We start from the raw sequence: 19,820 nt of genomic DNA, 5'->3' as shown, positions 1-19,820 counted from the left end.
TTGCTTTCTACCCCTCCAATCCATTGAACTCAAAGCGCTTTTAGACTTTGGCCTGTAAAAAAATCATGCACCTTTAGCTTCACATATTTCCCCTGTTTGTGGCTCATAACACAGGGGTGCTCCCCCCCCCCCCCCCCCCAATATTTCTGAACGCCTCAGCGCTTTTTTTATTTTTAACCCTCTTTTTTAATTTTTTTTTTACCTATTTATTTATTTTTAATTATTATTGTTTTGAAAAAAAAGTGTGCTCGCTCCCCAATAAAATACACACACACAGATGAAAATAATAAAGTAAAATAATATGAGTAAATAATTTGAATAAAAATAAAGTAAAATAAATAATTAAAAAATCCCCCCCCCCCCAAAAAAAAAAAATTGATGGCGCAACTTTCGCCATAATCACTCCTGTGGGCACCCTGTCATAAAGTTAAAGTTTGAGCATTGATCAGAAACTTCTCTGATGTGCAGATTTTTTTTTAATCGGATTACTTTTATTTTGAAAGAAAGAAGCGCATTGGAAGTCTTAAAAGATCACTACCAAAATACTAAAAGATTAGCGATACTTCTGTAAAAAAGAAACTTTTTAAGTTTAAAATTGTCTAATGAACTAAATTTACAGAACAAAATTGTTTAGAATAATACGATAACATTAATTAATTTAAGGAAATAATATAAAATATGAAAAGATTATTGCAGCTCATTAAAAACTTCAGTCGGCACTCCCAGATAAAACAACGTGCTGTGCATCATAACAACTTCAGAACTGCTGACGTAAACAAGCAGCGCTTAAACAGAGCCCGCTCAAACGAGGAAGAAAAGAAGTACCTTCTGCGCATGTCCGCCGCTGACTGCTATGGTGCACGCCGACTGCTACGGCGCACGTGCCAATGGCAGAGATGTTGATAAAAAGAACTGCAGGGGGAAAAAGAAAGAGGGGAATGACAAAACGAAGAATGGGAAGGGAATGGCGGCGAAAAAAACAAGGCAGAAAGTTTTTTTTTTTTTTTTGACGTCATAGACCGCAGGCCGCGCTAAGAACGATCGGATATATGCAATTTTTCATTTTCCCTGACATTTCCCTGATTTTCGGCCATTTTCATTTTCCCTGACAATTCCAGGTTTTCCCAGTTTTCCCGGTGCGTGGCAACCCTGATACATGCAAGATACGTACGCACATACATACATGCAGGCGTCAGGGGAAAACTCGTCGGAATTAACTCTGAGGGTCGGGTGTCGATACATTCTTAGGCATATGAGGCAGTGAGAAGCAAAGGGATGTAAGTGGGCATTTTCAAGTTTTGAGTAAAACGTGTTTAAAGATAACATCCTAGGTAGACTTTCATTGAAATTCTTTCTAAATCATGCATATAGCAGCAACAGCCAGGGCTACTAGTACCATCTCTTGCCCCAAGACAGAGGAGAGGTTCACCCACCGTGTGTACTGGTTATCTCCAAATTTGTAGTTTTGCCACTTACATCCCTTTGCTTCTCCCTGCCTCATATATGCACGTGCGGTGGGGTCGAAAAAAACACTCAATATTAATTCGGGGATGAGTAAAATGGAAAATTAGGCTGACATTTGAGCAAAATTTTTTTCGTGAATACAATACTTCTTTTACTATGTAAAAGGAAGTAAAAAGGTTAGCATAAGTAACTTATTGACTCAACTAAATGTATTCAAATAATGAAAAAAAATAATAATAATAAATAAATAAATAAATGGAAATTCATGCATTGAGCTGGTTTTGATACTAAAAGCCTCAATTGAAAGTAGTACCTTCTTTTGATGATGCCATAAAAGGACCAGGTGATTTAAAACATTTTTGAAACAAGATTAAAATGAAAAACATGACTCTGTCAAACATTAATAACCTTTTTAAATGTAACTAAATTTGTAATCGCTTCATTTTATCAGACACTCTGCAAAAAAAAAAAAATTTAATAAATAATCAATCTACAGCAAATCTTCTTACTTTAATTGCTTGGATGTATTACCATAAAAATCATTTTCTAATCTTCAAAGAATGTTTGAAAAAAAAACATTTAAGATTTTTCCCCTCTTGAAAAATGAAATCAGGGCTCTGCTGTACAAGCAAAATATATTTGTTCTTTTTATATTCCAGAATTTACATTTTGAATTATTCATTTTTTACATATCTTGCATGCATAACAAAAAAAGTGCTTGAACACATTCTTTTTTTTTTTTTGAATATGCAAAACTGCATAGTTAAATTTCTGAGATCGTCCCAATAGTAAACAAAAGGAATTTGAAATACTGAAGATGTTTTTACCTTGCTTGCAGCTTCTGTAATGGTTTGGTCCAAATTTTCTTTCAGAGTCATTGACTTATTCATTTCTGATGCCACTAAGAAACATGAACAGATTAAGTATTAACAGGATAATACCGATCCCCTCCTTCCTCTCTTCTGGCTTTAAATATATTAGACACACATATATTTCAAGAAAATTAAATGAAATAATTTTTTAGTGTTGAATAATTAGTCAGTAAATTATATTTTTTTTATCGAGCTGCTAATATAAAACATAGTTTATAAGATACAGTGAAAAGAAAATTGGTAACTTTCAAAAAGTTGTACAAGTTGCCAACTGAATGTAACTTCTTATCAATGGTACATATCCTATGCAACTTTTCCAGTTGTCCAGTAATTCAATAAATACTCTCGTACAATTTCAGTATTTTCGAGGTGTAAAAAAATTTCAGCACATTGAAAGCATTTCTAGTAGTATCAGTAGACACTATGGTACGGTATGAATAATATAAAATGGATTAAAAACTTGAAAAAAATGCATATTTGATAAAACGTAGGTCTGCTTAAATTGAATTGAAGCAATTAGTATTTAAACAATGTTATATCACTTTAATTAAGGTAATTACAAAGAAAAAGGTTTCAAATTATCCCGAACAGTGATTTACAGTATTTTGTTACAGTATTTTGACAGCATTTGAAAATAAGAATTTCAAATTATTTTCAAAAGCAAACTATGTGTAGTCAAATGTATTCAATAAGAAAACATGAAACCTTATTCAGGGTTCCCCCTCCATCTTGCAAATAAAATTCAAGGACATTAAAAATTTTCTCAAGGACTTCAACTCTAATGAAGGGTATGCAAAAAAAAAAATCAAGTTTTGCTTCAAGAATGAAGTTATTATCAATGAACGGTTCAGATTTAATGAGAAATATATTTTGTAAGCTTAAAAATTGAAATTTTTTGAAATAAAGATACAAGTTTTGCATTAGTATGAAAAAGAAAATTCTGGAAAAATGTACATTCGAATGAAATGTTTAACATTTTGGCTTATCCAAACTTGAATTCAAAATAGTACTGTATAAGAAACTGGACGGTTGGACTGGATTTTCAGTACAAAATATTGTATCATTCTAACAGAACCAAATCAAAATAGCTAAAAAAGAAAATTTGCTGTCTATGGAAGGGATACTTTTCAATTTAAAAGTTTTATCAATGAAGTAATTAAATAATTTGTAGCCATTATTGATACACGATCAGTGGTGTGTACAAGGGGAGGGTCATGATCCCCCTAAATGATTCACAACAGTATACGTTCATAATGTAAACAATTCAGTAGCATTTTCAATTCATTAATCATTTTTGAAAGTAAGTATCCCTCCTTTTTTTTGTAAATTATAATTAGTACAGAATCATTTTTTAAGAGTAAATTATGAACGACGAGATTTCATGAAATAATTGTAGGGCTTTTAGCACCGATTTTTATTACCTTCATGAAAAAAAAAGAAAGAAATAGAAATTTACAGATTGCATTTTAAAAGCTATAAAAATGCATTTTGGAAAACTTAAGTGAAGATAGATTTTTATTTATTTATTAATTTTTTCAAAATAAATAGATAAGCAAAAAGATGAGAAGTCGGCAGAAAACTGCATTTTAGATGAAATAGTTTTAGTTTATCGCAAAACCTTTGAAGTAGTGAGGATCGAATACAATTTTGCTGATAAAATTTCACTTTTACAGAAAATAACTAATTAAAAAAAATAATACATGATTTCCGGCCCTTTTTATGAAATTCTCAGTAGTTTTCACTGAGATAAGCATCCAGTTCTGTTTTTGGAAACTTAGGCAATTCATAGTCTTGTCTGCTTCTATCTTGCGAATGACCAAACATGGCGACTACGCAAATAATTTAAGATAGTAGATTTTTGATTTTGTTGCCTAAAAGTAATTATAAATAACTAAAAACCCTCAAAAAAAACCTATAATTTAGATGAAAGTGTCAGTTTTTAGCACATTAGCGTCCAAAGCCAATAAGGATAAAATAATATTCCAAAGATAAAATTTGATAATTTGAAGGAAAAAAATTTTGCATTTCTCAAGAAAATAATTAATTATTCAGGGGGGAAAATACGGCATATTTTGCGGAATGTTCCATAGTTTGCATTGTATTGCAATAGACATCCAGTTCTGTTTTTGGAAAGTAAGGCACTTAAAGAATTTTTGTCTACTTTCATCTTGGATTTGACCAAATATGGCGACTATGATTAAAAATTAAAATTTCGGTTTTTGAATTTGTAGCACAAAAATATTTACAAAATGAAAAACCTAATTAAACACCAATTTAATTGAACTGTAATAGATTTTAGCACATTAGCATCCAATGCAATAAAAATAAGATGAACTTTTAAATAAAAAATTTTTCATTTCTAAAGAAAACTATTTTAAGTAATCAAAAAAAAAAAAAAAGAAAGAAAATTAATTTGAATTCTGAAATTTTGAATCCAAATTATGTTTTTTGCAATCAAGAACTGAGACAGGACCCTACTCATTGGAGTTATTGTTTCTAGAAACGGCTCCTGTCCCCCCCCCCCCCAAGTCTGCCTCTCCTCCTGGGCGGTTACGTGTGCATAGTTGTGTGTGTGCGTAGACCTGTGTGTATGCACGTAGGTGTGTGTGGGTGTATGTGTGTGAAGTCGTGTGTGTGTATGTGTGTGTGTGTAGGACATGGACGCCTCCGACCAGGAGATCGGATAGCTCAAAACCGGAGCAGCCGTGCCGCGCTGGCAGCAGAGGACGGTGGGCGGTGGTGCTGCAAAGGCTTCTGGTCCAAGTTGAAAAAGGCACGGACACCAAAAACGGTCAAATGAGAACAATAAGCAATCGTGATTGCTCAAAAAAAATTGAATTTTGACATTTTGAATTCAAATTATGTTTTTCTCAATCACGTGTTTTTTTGCGTGTGTGCAGGCATGTGTGTGTGGGTATGTGTGTGTCTGTGTGCAGGCATGTGTGTGTGTATATATGTGAGTGAGTATGTGTGTGTGTGTAGGTGTGTGTGTTTGTGTCTGTGTGCAGGTGCCTGTGTGTGAGTGTGTGTGTTTGTGTATGTGGGTATTAGGGTGTCCCAAGATATAATGGCGAAAAAAAAATTTGTGAAATCGACTACGCATACCCTCCAAATTTTTTCCATTTCACCTCAGAAACATGAGAAAAAAGTTTCATTGCAATAAAATAACGGGAACCCGTGCCGACTTGAGGTCAAAGTTGGACCTGAAATCCTGTACGGCGACTACAGTGGAAAGAATGCTAATTGCATAATTCCTTACTACACGCGACATCAATTAATTTAAAGCAGATATTTACAACAATATTGGACTAAAAGAAACATTGCTGTACATATTTTTAATTCAATGTTTGATTTTTGCAGTCAGGATAGAGCTTCCGCTGTTCTTGAACGCAATGTAACACATATTGTTTTTGTTCCTCATCAGCTGTTAGCAAACCATGAAAGTCCTGCATCATTTTTACAGCTCTTTCAGCTGCATCGTTTACTGCTGTTAGCAATGAGACAGTCTTTTTCACATCAAGGAATGAAATATTATTGACCATACCATATAAGCTGGATGAATTTTTGTAGAGCAGCTTTTGAGATAATTGGGTCCACATTTTCGTACACTTTTATCAAAAAGTCAATATCAATTTATCCCCTTTGTTGGGTGCTTGGACTGCCAAAATGCATTGAAGCCATGGTTTGACGTATATTGTCACTACAAACAAGCAGAGATCAAACAATGCTTCATTTTCCTTCGTATCTAATTTTAGTTGTGAACTAAATAAAATAGTAATAGTTTTAGGGAGTAAATCGCTCGAGCCATCCATCGAGCTTTGTGCATGGCTCCCGGTGATCTTATTTTAAATTCATTTTCTGTATCTCCACCTAAAAATATGATAGACAATTTTATCAACTCTTGACAGTCATATTACTAAGTTTAGCACGGTAAAAGTCAAGTAAATTATCCAAGTTAGGGTATAGTTCGGAGCAGCTCCTCCATAGCACTGTATTTTAGTGGGATAGACGAGTTCATATATATATGACGGCGGCAAGCAAAGGAAAGCATTTCTCTATCAAATTTTTGCTCAAGAATAGCGCAAGAACCACTTAAAGGACCTGTTCTGGAAGCTGTAGTATCACAACAGCTTAACTTTATTGAGAGTTTCCAATCCAAAACTACCTTTCAAACAGCCTTTGTTTGTTCTTTTCCTGTGGAATTATCCAGTTTAGACTCAGCAATGAGTTGTTCCGTCACATCCATATAAAATAACTATAGATAAGCCATCTTTTGATTTTTGAGCACTCAAAGCAGGCAACAGTTTCATATCCCAAGGTAAATTCGCAACATATGGTACCTCGTACTGAAAACAAATTTTTCTTCTTTCCTCGTGCTCCTTCCGCTTTTCGGTTCGAATTCTTTGAATTGAAGATTTACCCATGGGACATTCATCAATGTTACACCAAAGTTCGTCAATAGTAGCTTCAAGAATAAACACATAATCTCGCATACTTGGACACCTGTCCAATGCAACAACTGACTTTGGAGTAATAAAATCGCTCCTCATTACATATTTACTTGTTCTAGGTTCTGATAATACTTGTTCCAGGATCTGGAATATTTGTTCCAGGTTCAGATATATTTGTTCCAGGTTCTAATAAACTTGTTCCAGGTACTGATTTATATGTTTCAGGAAAATTTTGTGAATTAATATTTTCACTAGAACTTGAAGAGGAATCTTCTTGTACATGCTCATACAATTCCGAGGATGTTGAAGTGGAATCGTATTTAATGCGCCTGTAGTAGGCAAGTTTTTTTATCCACTCCACCTATAGTGACCACGTCGGCTGGGCTCTCTTTTGGAGTTGCAAGAAAATCCCATCTTCCTCTATTTTGATTAACTGAAGTGCATCAGCATGTGTAATATTGAATAAATCGTTTAAATTACTCTAAAATTCTTGTTGACGCTGCCTGAATACTACTTGCAGTTTCTTTGCATTTTTTTTTAAGTCTCCCCAAATTTGATTTAGGTTTTTTAGTTTATTCACACAATTTGGCAACGATTTGGTGGGAATGCGTGCCTTTTCCCAAAGGATGATGCATTCCCGAATAGCGAGATTTGCACTTTCACTGATGGTTAAATTTTACTTCTCGAAATTTATAAAACAAAACAGACAGAGCATGTCCGTTAGAGGGAAGTTTGCAAGCCCGTAGTTTGGTGTTTTACGACTCCTATTAAAAATGTCTCTTTTTTCAAACTTTGCAATTCCACTGCCTATGGAAGGACTATACTGCGCTCGCTGACCGGAATGTATTCGTACTGACATGTTTGACAGTTTGCAAATTGCTACGGATAAGTCCCCCCCCCCCTCCCCAACATATGTTTTTCTGTTTTCATTTGTTTTCTGTGCGCTATTTACAGTTGTTTTGAGCTTCGCAAAGTATCGCGTCTCCAGCGTTCGCTTGCTTATGAAAAACACGTACTATTTACACGTTTAGGCCTTTAGGCGCAAGTCGGCACGGGTTACCCTGCTTCAAATTGCATGAAATTTTTTTTACAACAGTTTTGATATAAAAGGAAAAAAATAAGAGGGTATGCGTTTAAAAAAAACGACTTTCATTTTTTTGGGACACCCTAGTGGGTATGTTAGTGTGTATATATGTGTATGTGTGTGCTTGTGTCTGTGTGCAGGCGCATGTGTGTGTATGTGTGTGTGTGTGTGGGTGTGTGTGTGTGTGTGGGTATGTGTGTGTAGGCATGCATGTGTATGTATGCGTGTAGGATATGGACGCAATCTGGAGAAGGTTTTCGCTAGAGGAACAGCATTGTGAGGCCGGTCGACGGTGGTGCTGCAGAGGGAGGTGGGGAAAAAATAAAATCATAGCACACCAGAAACAGTCAAATGAAAACAGTAAGCAATCGTGATTACTCAAAAAAAATTATACATAAATACATAAAATGCTTTACAGCACATTCATTACTTTGCGTGTTAATAAACATTAAATTCTGTTCTGTTTTTGGAAACTTAAGCATTTTAGTATCTTGCCTACTTCCATCTTGTGAGTGACCAAATATGGCGTCTATGTTTCACATGTGACTGAAAGTATTGCCGTTCTGATCAAAAAACGATCTTCTTTCATGTGCTTATCCTCAAGCGTATGCTTCCTAAGCGATATATTTTCTTCAACCCTCTTGAGTTAGTGCGTAATTCCTGTTCATCCCAAGACATTTTTTCTTAGGAACAACAAGGGAGGAAAAGGCGACGGACGTTTTTTTGGTCCCCCTTTACAAACTAGGTCTGACTTTTACTGGCTTACTCTGCTGCAATGTGAAGAATGTGCTTCACCTCACAAGAGAGGGATTCTTTTTTTAATTTTCATCATAGTTCTCAAGGACTTTTCAAAATTTTCAAGGACTTTATATGATTTTCAAGTATTTTTGGAGGCCTTTGAAAGTCAAAATGAGATTCAAGGACTTTTCAAGGCTTTTTCAAGGACACGGGAACCCTGTTATTGACAGTTCAAACATGAATGGAGGAGTCTTAAAAAGTTATTTTATACCTTCTTCATTAATGCAACACAAAAAAAAAATAACAATTTTTACCATTATAAATGTATTACAACACTTACAGGCACTGTTCAAATATGATATCTTATCTGCATTTTCATTGCATAGGTCATGAAATTGGATTTTCATATCCTGTACATAAAAAAAAAGCAAAAAGACTAATTATTTTCATCACTAAACATCAAATTGCAACTCATTTATTTAAAAATAAGACCAAAAATCAAGAAGCAGAAAAAAATATTATCAAAATAAGAAATGTTTGCGAGTAAAATTTTGTATTGAGAGCAAATTTTCAGTACTGACAAATTGAATTTTAAAGTTTAAAAGAATAGATAATTAATGTCCAATAATATCTTGTTATTTTTCCGAAACAGAAAAAAGGAATGCAAACTTAAAATGTTCCAGAGGAAATTAACACCTTGCTTCTTGCTCTACCCTGCATTTCGTTTCTTGTGGGAACTTGACTGGATTGCCAGACCTAAGATATGTCCTAAGCCAGTAAATTGGCTATAGACTACGCAAAAGTTGTAAACATTGAGAAAGTGTTACATGATAAGTGATGTTTTGGCTTTTTATGAAAAAAATTCTTAGTGGTTCAGCACCGACTGTAATGACCCCGAAGAAGATTTCTGAAGTTGTAGATTTAGTTTAATTTTTAAATTTACTTTGTTAGCCGTTAATATTATTACAGTGGTGGAAATATATCTATCCATTTAATTTTAAAAAAAACATAATATTTGTTATTTCAAGTTTTCAATGAACCATTAATAATCCCTTGTTAAAAGTAATTAAAAGTATGTTTTTATGTTTTTGTCTGAAAACAAGTCAACTCCATTTTTTAATTATTATTTTTAATGAAACAAGTGCTATGATCCCATACATGTAATGGAATCCTAACTAAACAGCCGTATTCTATGGTAAAAAGATGAAAAAAAAAGCCTTTGAGTCAGATGACTATTGAACAATTTAGTCTTTTTTTATCTCTCTTGCAAAAATTAGTTTTAATGCAGGAGAGACTGGTTTTTAAACTCATTAATTCAAATGTAGAGTCAACGATTGCCTTCTTGTTTTCCCTTCCTGGATTAAGTTGTAACTAAAAATGAAAACGTGCCAGATAACTAAATTAAAAGTGTCTTCTAAATGAAACTTTGCAAGTCTACATTTTCTGTTATTTCACCACTTATAGCGCTGTCAACATTAACTGCATTACACAGATTTCAATTTTACTGAAAAACACGGTGAAGTTTTTGACTTAAAGACACACTTTAAACATATGGAGCAGCAGAAAATTTGAAGGGACTAAGGATTAGTTTGAACTAACCAATAAATTAAATTACTCAAGTTTGAATGAGTGTTTTTGATATAGCAATGCAGTTAAAATTTAAAAAATACAAATAAATTTGTTTTCAAACGATAAAATAATTTTTCTGTTAATTTAATTGCACATTCGTTTTCATTCAAATTGGTTTCTTAAATTTGGATAGTTATTAATGTTAATGACCTTAATTACTTTAGCCTCAGTTATTCATCTATTCAAGATACTGTTTTATATTTATTTTAAATTTACAAGCATTGAATCAAAACTAATATAAGTTAAAAAATGTATGTAAGTTGATTTTGAAAACAAATAAACAAATTAAATAACAAATCAAAAGCCATTATCTAACAGAATATCATACTGAAGACTGAGTATCAAATAAAAGCATATTAATACCTCAATGGCCTTTAATCTTTTGGAATCGGTAGCTTTAAATGATTCTTCAATGGCATTACCTACATGTTTCAAGAAGTTTATGTTAATGCAGCAGATTTACATCACACAGTAACAAAAAAGTAATGAATTCAATAATTACTTACGACGTTCAAAGTGGACCTGAACAGCATCAAATTGCTTCTTTAAAGCAGAAAATAACTCCTTAGCTGAATGATGCCTATAAAACAAAATAACATAAGAAAATTTGGTGTAGAACCCACATACTTCCTTTTACATCTATTAAATAATCGAAGTTTTTTAATAATTCAAAAGAATGGGTGCATGTATCCACGAACAAGCATTAGAAGCAACACTTCTCAAATGAATAACTTTTTAAACAATTTCCTACACATATAAATCTACAATAAAGGTTGAGAATTGTACTTCCAGACGTAATGTTAATGAAAAGTGATGTTTTTATTAGCAACTCTGATCTAAAATTGCATAAAATTGTATGAAATGCACATAAAGAACACAGTACTTTAGATTGAGCAAGAGAAAGCTCTTTTAATAATTACACCCCTAGTTTGATGCAAACCAATCCAAACAAATGTTTTACAGAGATTCATTTTATAATCTCTGACAACAATTTCAACATGATTGAATGGATTATAAATATCCGCAAAAGCGCCAAATCAAAACCAAATTTGAAAAATGATTCTTTTGCCAATTTGGGGCCAAAATTTTTGGAATACATCACCAAATTATAACATTACTTGATTGTGCATTTTTGCATTAAAATTAACACAGATTTTTCCCAAAAAGGTGTAAAAGAGCCCCTTTGGAACATCCAAATGCAAACAAAAGTATACATACGTACAAACAAAATACATATATACGTACAGATGTCATGAGGAAACTCATGGTAATTAACTGGGGATCATCAAGATGGATATTTTGGGTGTTCATATATTCTTAGGTACATATGCATTTGTGGTCAGATCAATTCGAGGATGAGTAAAATGCAGGCCAAGCAAGTGCCTAAGCAGTTGTGATGTATCTGAACATCTTCATATTATTACTCATACTTTATATTATTTGCTTGTAGTCTATCTGTATTTTCTGAGTAAAGCGTGTTAATGGGGTCATTTCCAAAATTTTAAAAGTATTTTTTTCTGAAAGAGCATGCTTAAAAACATAGGATCTGACCATTTTTAAATAATTTGTTTAAGTTTAATATTTTAAAAAAATTACTTAAATCAGCACGCTTTCAATGTTTATGCCTTATGTTTACCAAGTCCGGTGAAATCACAAATGATGAAATGCAATTCTGTGTTGCCATTCACAGAGCAAAATATTTAATTCGCATCTTTACTCACGTGTATTGGCAACACTATGGTTGATAGCAAGCATAGAGCGCAATTTTAATTCGCTTCTCGATTACCATAACGTGGAAACTTGGTAGAAAGGTGCGGCAAAGTGCATTGTTTGTGACGTCATCAAGACCACACCTTGTTTCAAAACACGGACATTTAAAAAATTTAAGTAAAAAATAACTGTTGGGAAAATGAAAGTATTTTCTGGGTCCATGTTATTTTCTTTTGCTTATTCTATCAATTTCAGTGACAAAAAGTACTACTTTTGACTGAAGGAAACCCTATTCTAGTAACTCCATGTTGACAAGAACATTTTTTATGCAGGAAAAACAAATTTGTAATACATAATACTGATTGATTATAAAAATACATTAGAAATGCATATCAGTAACATATTTTGTTGCTGTTTTGTTTAGCTGATTTTGTTGCACTTAGGCAGAGCTTGAAAGAGGTTTTCTCGTCAAGATTGAAAAATAGCGACGTAGATCAGTAGTGGACGGAATTTAAGGAAAAACTTGCTAAAACGGTTAGGGATTATGTTCCTTTTAGAAAAGGTGTTAGTACCAAAATTTGGCCCATGTGGTTTTCCAGGGAGACTAAAGGAGTTCTTAATTATAAGCAAGCATCTTTTCATCAATTTAAAGAAACTGGTCAGAGTGCAGAGAGGCTCCAGTATGGTAAGGCAAGGTGAAATTTTAAGCATTTGGTATGGATTCAGAAAAGGGAATTGGAGCAAAGGCTAGCAGATGACATTGATGGGAACACTAAAAGGTTTTTTGCTTACGCTAATTCTGTGAAAGCTCGAAACAGTCAAATTGGGCCATTGGTTGATGAGTATGGAAATTTAATCCAAAACGATAGGGATATTGCAAATGTTCTAAATAACTTTTTTTCCAGTGGGTTTAACAATAACTGTATCTCAACAGTTGACACTAACAAGACACAAGCTATTACACAGCTTGAGGATTTTGTATTTTCCAGGAAGGAGGTTCTATTTCATTTGAAAAAGGTTAAAGCTCTGGGACCAGACAATATTTATCCAAAAATTTTAGTTGAATGTGCAGAGGAATTAGTGGATGTTATTTTGAATATTTTCAATGCTTCTTACAACTCGGGGACGGTGCCAGAAGACTGGAAGTTGGCTAACATTACACCGCTCTTCAAGAAGGGGTCTAAAGGTAATGCTGGGAATTATAGACCTGTAAGTTTTGACTTCAGTGATTTGTAAGATTTTCGAAACTTTGATCAAACTTAAGATCATGAAGTTCTTAGAGACTAATAGTCTGTTGACTAGTTTGCAGTATGGTTTCAGGAAAGGTAAATCCTGTGCTACTAATTCATTGCATTTCTACGACAAGGTTACCTCAGATGACAAAGAACATTTTAAGATAACAAAAAATATGTGGATGTTGTTTATATTGATTTTTAAAAAGCTTTTGACAAGGTACCACACGTTGCTCTTCTCAGCAAATTAGCTGACATAGGAATAGGAGGAAAAACTTTACTTTGGGTTAGAAATTGGCTCACTGGTAGGAAGCAAAGAGTAGTTGTGAGAGGAAATCATTCTAAATGGAGTGATGTTTTAAGCAGGGTTCCTCAGGGATCAGTTTTAGGGCCTCTTTTGTTTATTATCTTTATGAATGACATCAATGAAAATATTTCTGGAAGCATGAATTATTTTGCTGATGATGTAAAAGTTATGGGGATTGTCGAAAATGAAGAACAAGTGAAACAGCTTCAAGAGGATTTAGATCATATTACTAAGTGGGCAGATAAATGGGGTACGGCAGTTAATGTAGGGAAATGTCAAGTGCTACACTTAGGTCATGGAAATAAGCGTACGAGATATCCTTTACAGGGTTCAGTCATTAATCAGGCAGAAATGTTAAGGATCTGGGGATCTTAATAAATCAGGACTTCAAGTTTAGTCAACAGTTCAGAGTTGCAAGTAACAAAGCCAACAGAATGCTTAGGTTTATTAATAGATCTATTTCAAACAGATCTAAGAAGGTTCTTCTGCCTTTATATAGGAGTTTAGTAAGACCTCATTTGGAGTACGCTGTTCAGTTTTGGTCTACTTATATGAAGAAAGATATTTTTGCATTGGAAAGGGTTCAGAGAAAGGTAACTAGGGAGACTTTTAGATTTAGATTATGATACCAGACTTAATTGGCTTAACCTGTATAGCCTGGAGCAAAGGAGAGTCAGAGGGGACATGATTCAGTTATTTAAATTTATCAAAATGAAAGATGTAAATGGATAAAATTTTTGCGGGGAAAGCAGGACGAGGTGTCATTGTTTTAAGCTATTTAAATCTCAGGCTAACTTGGAAATTAGGAAAAACTACTACTTTAGTAGGGTTGTGGCCACTTGGAACAGCTTACTGGAAGAGGTGGTAATGAGCAAGGTGGTGGATAGCTTTAAGAGGGCCATTGATCTTCATTGGGAACTAATTAATCGACTAGGATAAGCCTAGCTGAGCCCAGAGCCTGTTGCTGGTCTTCGTATTTGTATATTAAGAAAACAATTAATGATTGAAACTGGAGTCAAAATATGCAGCGTTATAAAATACCACCAAGTTTTTAGAAGCAAATACTGCATTTAATTTAACAGTTCATATATAAATGAATTCCATTTTTAGTTTATTAGTAGCAAAGTATTCAATTACATAATCGAAAAATGTGTTTCTCTCTTTCAGAGCATTTAACAGTTCACATTCAATTGAAATTTGTCATATACAATACATTGACTGAAAAAAAGTAAAAGAATTAAAACTAATCTTAAGAATCCTTAGGGACCCCATTAATGGGGACTTTTAAACATGGATTCCATTCAAAATAATTTAAAAATTAGAATGAAAAAAAATCATACTGCTGCAAAACCAAGTTTCTTTGTTGCATTTCATTACTGAGTTGTAGACTCAAGTTTTCATTTTGCATTTGGAGTTCAACTTTAACTTTCCTAAATGTTTCTATAAGATGATGCAATTCCTCTATTTTCTTATTCTGAAAATAATCACAAGAATAACCAAAAGTTAATACTGTAAAAAGAAGGAGAAATCTAAATTAATTTTAACATAAATAATTTTGACACCTTTTAACTTGAAACACACAGTTTTCTTAAATTAATCTGAGGCTGTGGCGGCTTGTGGGAGGGGCCAGAGGGGGCCCGGGCCCCCTCACTTTCTTCAGACAATAATTTTTTTTTTATTTATTTATTTTCCTTTCTTTGTGCGTACATGTTTGAAATATTAAAAAAAAGAATTACCTGTGGATTGTCTGTTAAAAAAGTGTAAAATTAATAATGTGCGGATTATATGCTGCCCCGGATTTTCTGTGCTTGTGTTTTTTTCCCCCAACACCAACACATTCAACCTCAATATTTACAGCAAGATTCACCGAGACCCTTACCCTACCTGTATGTTTTTTTTTACATATATGAATGTTCTTACGCGATTCAGGCTATATAAAGAACATACGGTAAAGGAAGAAGCCTTCATTTGCAAAAGATTAGCCCGTTTGCTCCTTTCTTGACTCGTCTTCAAGTAATTGGCGTACTATAATGACAATTTAGAGAAGAAATCATTATTTTTCTGAATACCGTACAACATCGCTTAAAATTGCGTTTTTGGAGCTTCAATTTCGAAAGATTGCTCTCCCTTATGCTACCAAATATGACCCTACAATCACGTTTTTAAGAGTTCATTTTCAGAAAATATTCGGGCAAGAACCCCGAGCAGCCTTCCTTTATCATCAAAAAATAGTTTTTATAAAACAGCCACTTATGAAAAATTTTAGAGGAATAGTCTCTAAACCCCTCCTCATAATGTCATAGAATATTGTGCTTAAGTTTTTAGGACTTCAACTTTGAAAAAAATTCCAGGGGAGAGCTAAACCAAAAGAAAGAAAGAAAAAAAAACGATTGGAGAGAGTCCCCGAGTTCCATCCCTTACCCTAACTTGAATAAATATGCCCTGTAAGCATATTTTTAAGGCTTCAATTTCTACAAATTTCCGAGAAGTCCCCTCTACCGTTCTTTCCCCTAACATCACCAAAAACCGTCTAAAATTGCGTTTTTAAAACTACAAGTTTCAAAGTTGACAGATTTGATGAGCAAATAAAATCAATCTAGTTGATAAGATTTGGTTCCAATTGTCCCCCCCCCCCCCCATCCTGAAAAATTATTTTGTAGTTACGCCACTGTTGTGTTATATGTATGTGTGTGCGTTAGGGTGTCCCAAGATATAATGGCGAAAAAAAAAATTGTGAAATCGAATACACATACCCTCCAAATTTTTTCCATTTCACCTCAGAAACATGAGAAAAAAGTTCCATTGCAATTAAATAACGGGAACCCGTGCCGACTTAAGGTCAAAGTTGGACCTAAAATCCTGTAAGGCGACTACAGTGGAAAAATTGCTAACTGCATAATTCATTACTACACGCGACATCAATTTATTTAAAGCAGATATTTACAACAATATTAGACTAAAAGAAACATTACTGTACATATTTTTAATTCAATGTTTGCTTTTTGCAGTCAGAATAGAACGTCCTCTGCTCTTGAACACAACGTAACAGATTGTTTTTGTTCCTCATCAGCTGTTAGCAAACGATGAAAGTTCTGCATCATTTTTACCGCTCTTTCAGCTGCATCGTTTACTGCATTAAGCTTTGAAACAGTCTTTTTCACATAAAGGAATGAAATATTATTGACCATACCATAAAAGCTGGATGAATTTTTGTAGAGCAGCTTTTGAGATAATTGGGTCCACATTTTCGTACACTTTTATCAAAAAGCACAAATCTTTTTTGGGTGATTTGACTGTCAAAATGCATTGAAGCCATGGTTTCACGTATACTGTCACTACAAAAAAGCAGACATCAAACAATGCTTTATTTTCCTTCGTATCTAATTTTAGTTGTGAACTAAATATAATAGTTTTAGGGAGTAAATCCCTCGAGCCATCCATCGAGCTTTGTGTATGACTCCCGGTGGTCTTATTTTAAATTCATTTTCTGGTATATCCACCTAAAAATATGATAGGCAGTTCTGTCAACTCTTGATAGTCATCCCTGAGCGTAATATTAGTAAGTTCAGCACGGTAAAAGTCAAGTAAATTTTCCAAGTTAGGGTACAGTTCGGAACAACTCCGCAGCTCCTCCATAGCACTGTATTTAAGTGAGATAGATCAGTTCATATATGTGATGGCGGCAAGCAAAGGAAAGCATTTCTCTATCAAATTTTTGCTCAAGAATAGCGCAAGAACCACTTAAAGGACCTGTTCTGGAAGCTGTAATATCACAACTTAACTTTGTCTTCGAGATTCCAATCTAAAACTGCCTTTCAAACAGCCTTTGTTTGTTCTTTTCCTGTGGAATTATCCAGTTTAGACTCAGCAATGAGTTGTTCCGTCACATCCATATAAAATAACTATAGATAAGCGATCTTCTTTTGATTTTTGAGCACTCAAAGCAGGCAACAGTCCCATCTTCCTCTATTTTGATTAACCGAAGTGCATCAGCATGTGCAATATTGAATCAATTGTTTAAATTACTTGAAAATTCTTGTTGGCGCTGCCTGAATACTTCTTGCAGTTTCTCTGCATTTTTTTTTGTAAGTCTCTCTAGATTTAATACAGGTTTTTAAGTTTATTCACACAATTTAGCAATTTATTTTTTGGTGGGAACGCGTGCTTTTTCCCAAAAGATGATGCATTCCCGAATAACGATATTTGCACTTTCACTGATGGTTAAATTTACTTCTCGAATGTTATAAAACAAAACTGACAGAACTTGTCCGTTAGAGGGAAGTTTCAAGCCAGTAGTTTGTTGTTTTACGACTCCTATTAAAAATATCCCTTTTTTCAAACTTTGCAATTCCACTGCCATGTTTCGTTCCCTATGGAAGGACTATACTGCGCTCGCTGACCGGAATGTATTCGTACTGACATGTTTGACGGTTTGCAAATTACTACGGATAAGCCCCCCTCCCCCAAACATATGTTTTTCTGTTTTCATTTGTTTTCTGTGCACTATTTACAGCTGTTTTGAGCTTTGAAAAATATCGCGTCGCCAGCATTAGCTTGCTTATATGAATACACGTGCTATTTACACGTTTAGGCCTTTAGGCGCAAGTCGGCACGGGTTACCGTGCTTCAAATTGCTTGAAACTTTTTTTCCAACGGTTTTGATATAAAAGGAAAAAAATAAGAGGGTATGCGTTTTAAAAAAACGACTTTCATTTTTTTGGGACACCCTAGTGTGCGTATAACGTTAGAAGATTTTTTTTTAATTCAAAAAATGTCTTCCCATTTTTACACAAATTTTTACTTGTTTGTAATTACTGCTCATGTAGTTTTAAAGGAAAAGTGACAAGTTATCAATAATTTGAAGAAAATAATGAGAGTTTGATATTTTTTCTTTGTCTGCATAAAAAAATTGAATCTGGCCCATGGGCAGCGGCAGACTTATATACAGAAGGGTATATTGTCCATTTTTCAGGAGAAGGCACTTCGCACCGCCTCCTCCAACGCAGAGTTCCATTTTACGCAGGGGGTGATCGGTAAGCAATTCTCGCCCTTCCAAATGAGACAACCAGACAGCCTTAACTTCAGCGTGCATTTTAATGTGCAAAAATGTCTTAGTGTCCTTTACATCACTTGTCTGTTGTCATTTTAGTTATTCTTACATTTTAAAAACTGCTGCTTTTGCAACAAAATGCTATGATACGAATGTACCTTCTGCTGAAAACAGCGAAATAGAATCATCGGATACCATGTGACAGGGGAGGAGTCAAGTGCTTTTTCTTGGAAAATGTACAATACCTGCATGTTAATCGCTAGGAATTTTTTTACTAGTTTTTTAACTTATTTAATGCTTTTTTTTTTAATTTAGTTTATCTATTTTTATTTTATTTATTTTAAGCGAATACCGAGATTGTATTTTCATTTTTGTTAAAATTAATTAATTTATAATTTTTACACATTTCTCTGATCATGATATTTTTGCACTTTTGTAATTTGGTCTTGCTTAAAATAAAGTTAATTTTACTAGTTCAAAATATTTAGTTATTAAGAGATTAAAAATAATATTACTATTAAAAATATTAGATTAATATTGCTTTTTAAAATTTATGGATACAAATTATGGTACCTTACCGGTGCTGCAAGGGAGGCATACTGCACCGCTGGAAAGCTGCTGGACATAAACGTGAGATTAATAAATTTGTGATGTGTTTTCTGACTTTTCCTATTCTGATTAATTAAGTTTTATTTTTGAAAGTCAGGGGGTGAAAGTGCACCACCCTGCTGGCAATCATGAACATAAACATGACATTATTTCGTGATTTACTTAGTAGTTTAAGTATTTTGTAGTTTGTCTATTGTTTAAAATGAAGTTAATTTCATTTACATATAACAAATAATTATTTTAAGAAAGTTTAAACAGTAAAAACATATTTTTAAAAAATCTTTAAAAAACCCTGGGGGGGGAGTGCATTTATGATATGGCCCCCTCACTTTTTCAAGGCACGAGCGACCACTGATCTGAGGGCTTTATTCATTCCATTAAATATTTTTCTAAATGATTTCTTAATATTTGACACATAAAAGTATGTATATAACATAAAAGTATAGTTACTATTATACTTTTTATAAATCTACCTCTTATTTTAGGAATATCAGATACAGCCTAAAAATGTGTTTATAAGACTTCAATATCGGGATTTTTTCTGGGGAGAGCCATTAAATCTCCTGGAGTCACCAAAGATAGTCTTTAACTATATCTTATAGCGTACCTACCTTGAAAAAAAATTGGGAGAATACCCTATCCAATTTGGATTGGATATTCTCCCAATTTGTTTT

At 33.7% G+C, this 19,820-nt stretch overlaps 1 protein-coding gene across 1 annotated transcript in view; it reads right to left on the bottom strand.

The window, feature by feature from the left end:
* The window catches only part of LOC129226697 (uncharacterized), a 133,906-nt gene that overhangs the window by 104,272 nt on the left and 9,814 nt on the right, over positions 1–19,820 (bottom strand). Inside the window, exons 5-9 of the mRNA XM_054861326.1 lie at positions 14,828–14,961; positions 10,745–10,818; positions 10,602–10,660; positions 8,950–9,019; positions 2,292–2,365 (exon numbers count right to left, since the gene is read on the bottom strand). Coding sequence (XP_054717301.1) covers positions 2,292–2,365; positions 8,950–9,019; positions 10,602–10,660; positions 10,745–10,818; positions 14,828–14,961 — 411 coding nt within the window. The remainder of the gene's footprint in view (positions 1–2,291; positions 2,366–8,949; positions 9,020–10,601; positions 10,661–10,744; positions 10,819–14,827; positions 14,962–19,820) is intronic.

Source organism: Uloborus diversus, chromosome 7, assembly GCF_026930045.1.
Source record: "Uloborus diversus isolate 005 chromosome 7, Udiv.v.3.1, whole genome shotgun sequence".
Lineage (NCBI taxonomy): Eukaryota > Metazoa > Arthropoda > Arachnida > Araneae > Uloboridae > Uloborus > Uloborus diversus.
The sequence above is the reverse complement of the archived record's forward strand: the minus strand, read 5'-3'. Positions and strand labels throughout refer to the sequence as shown.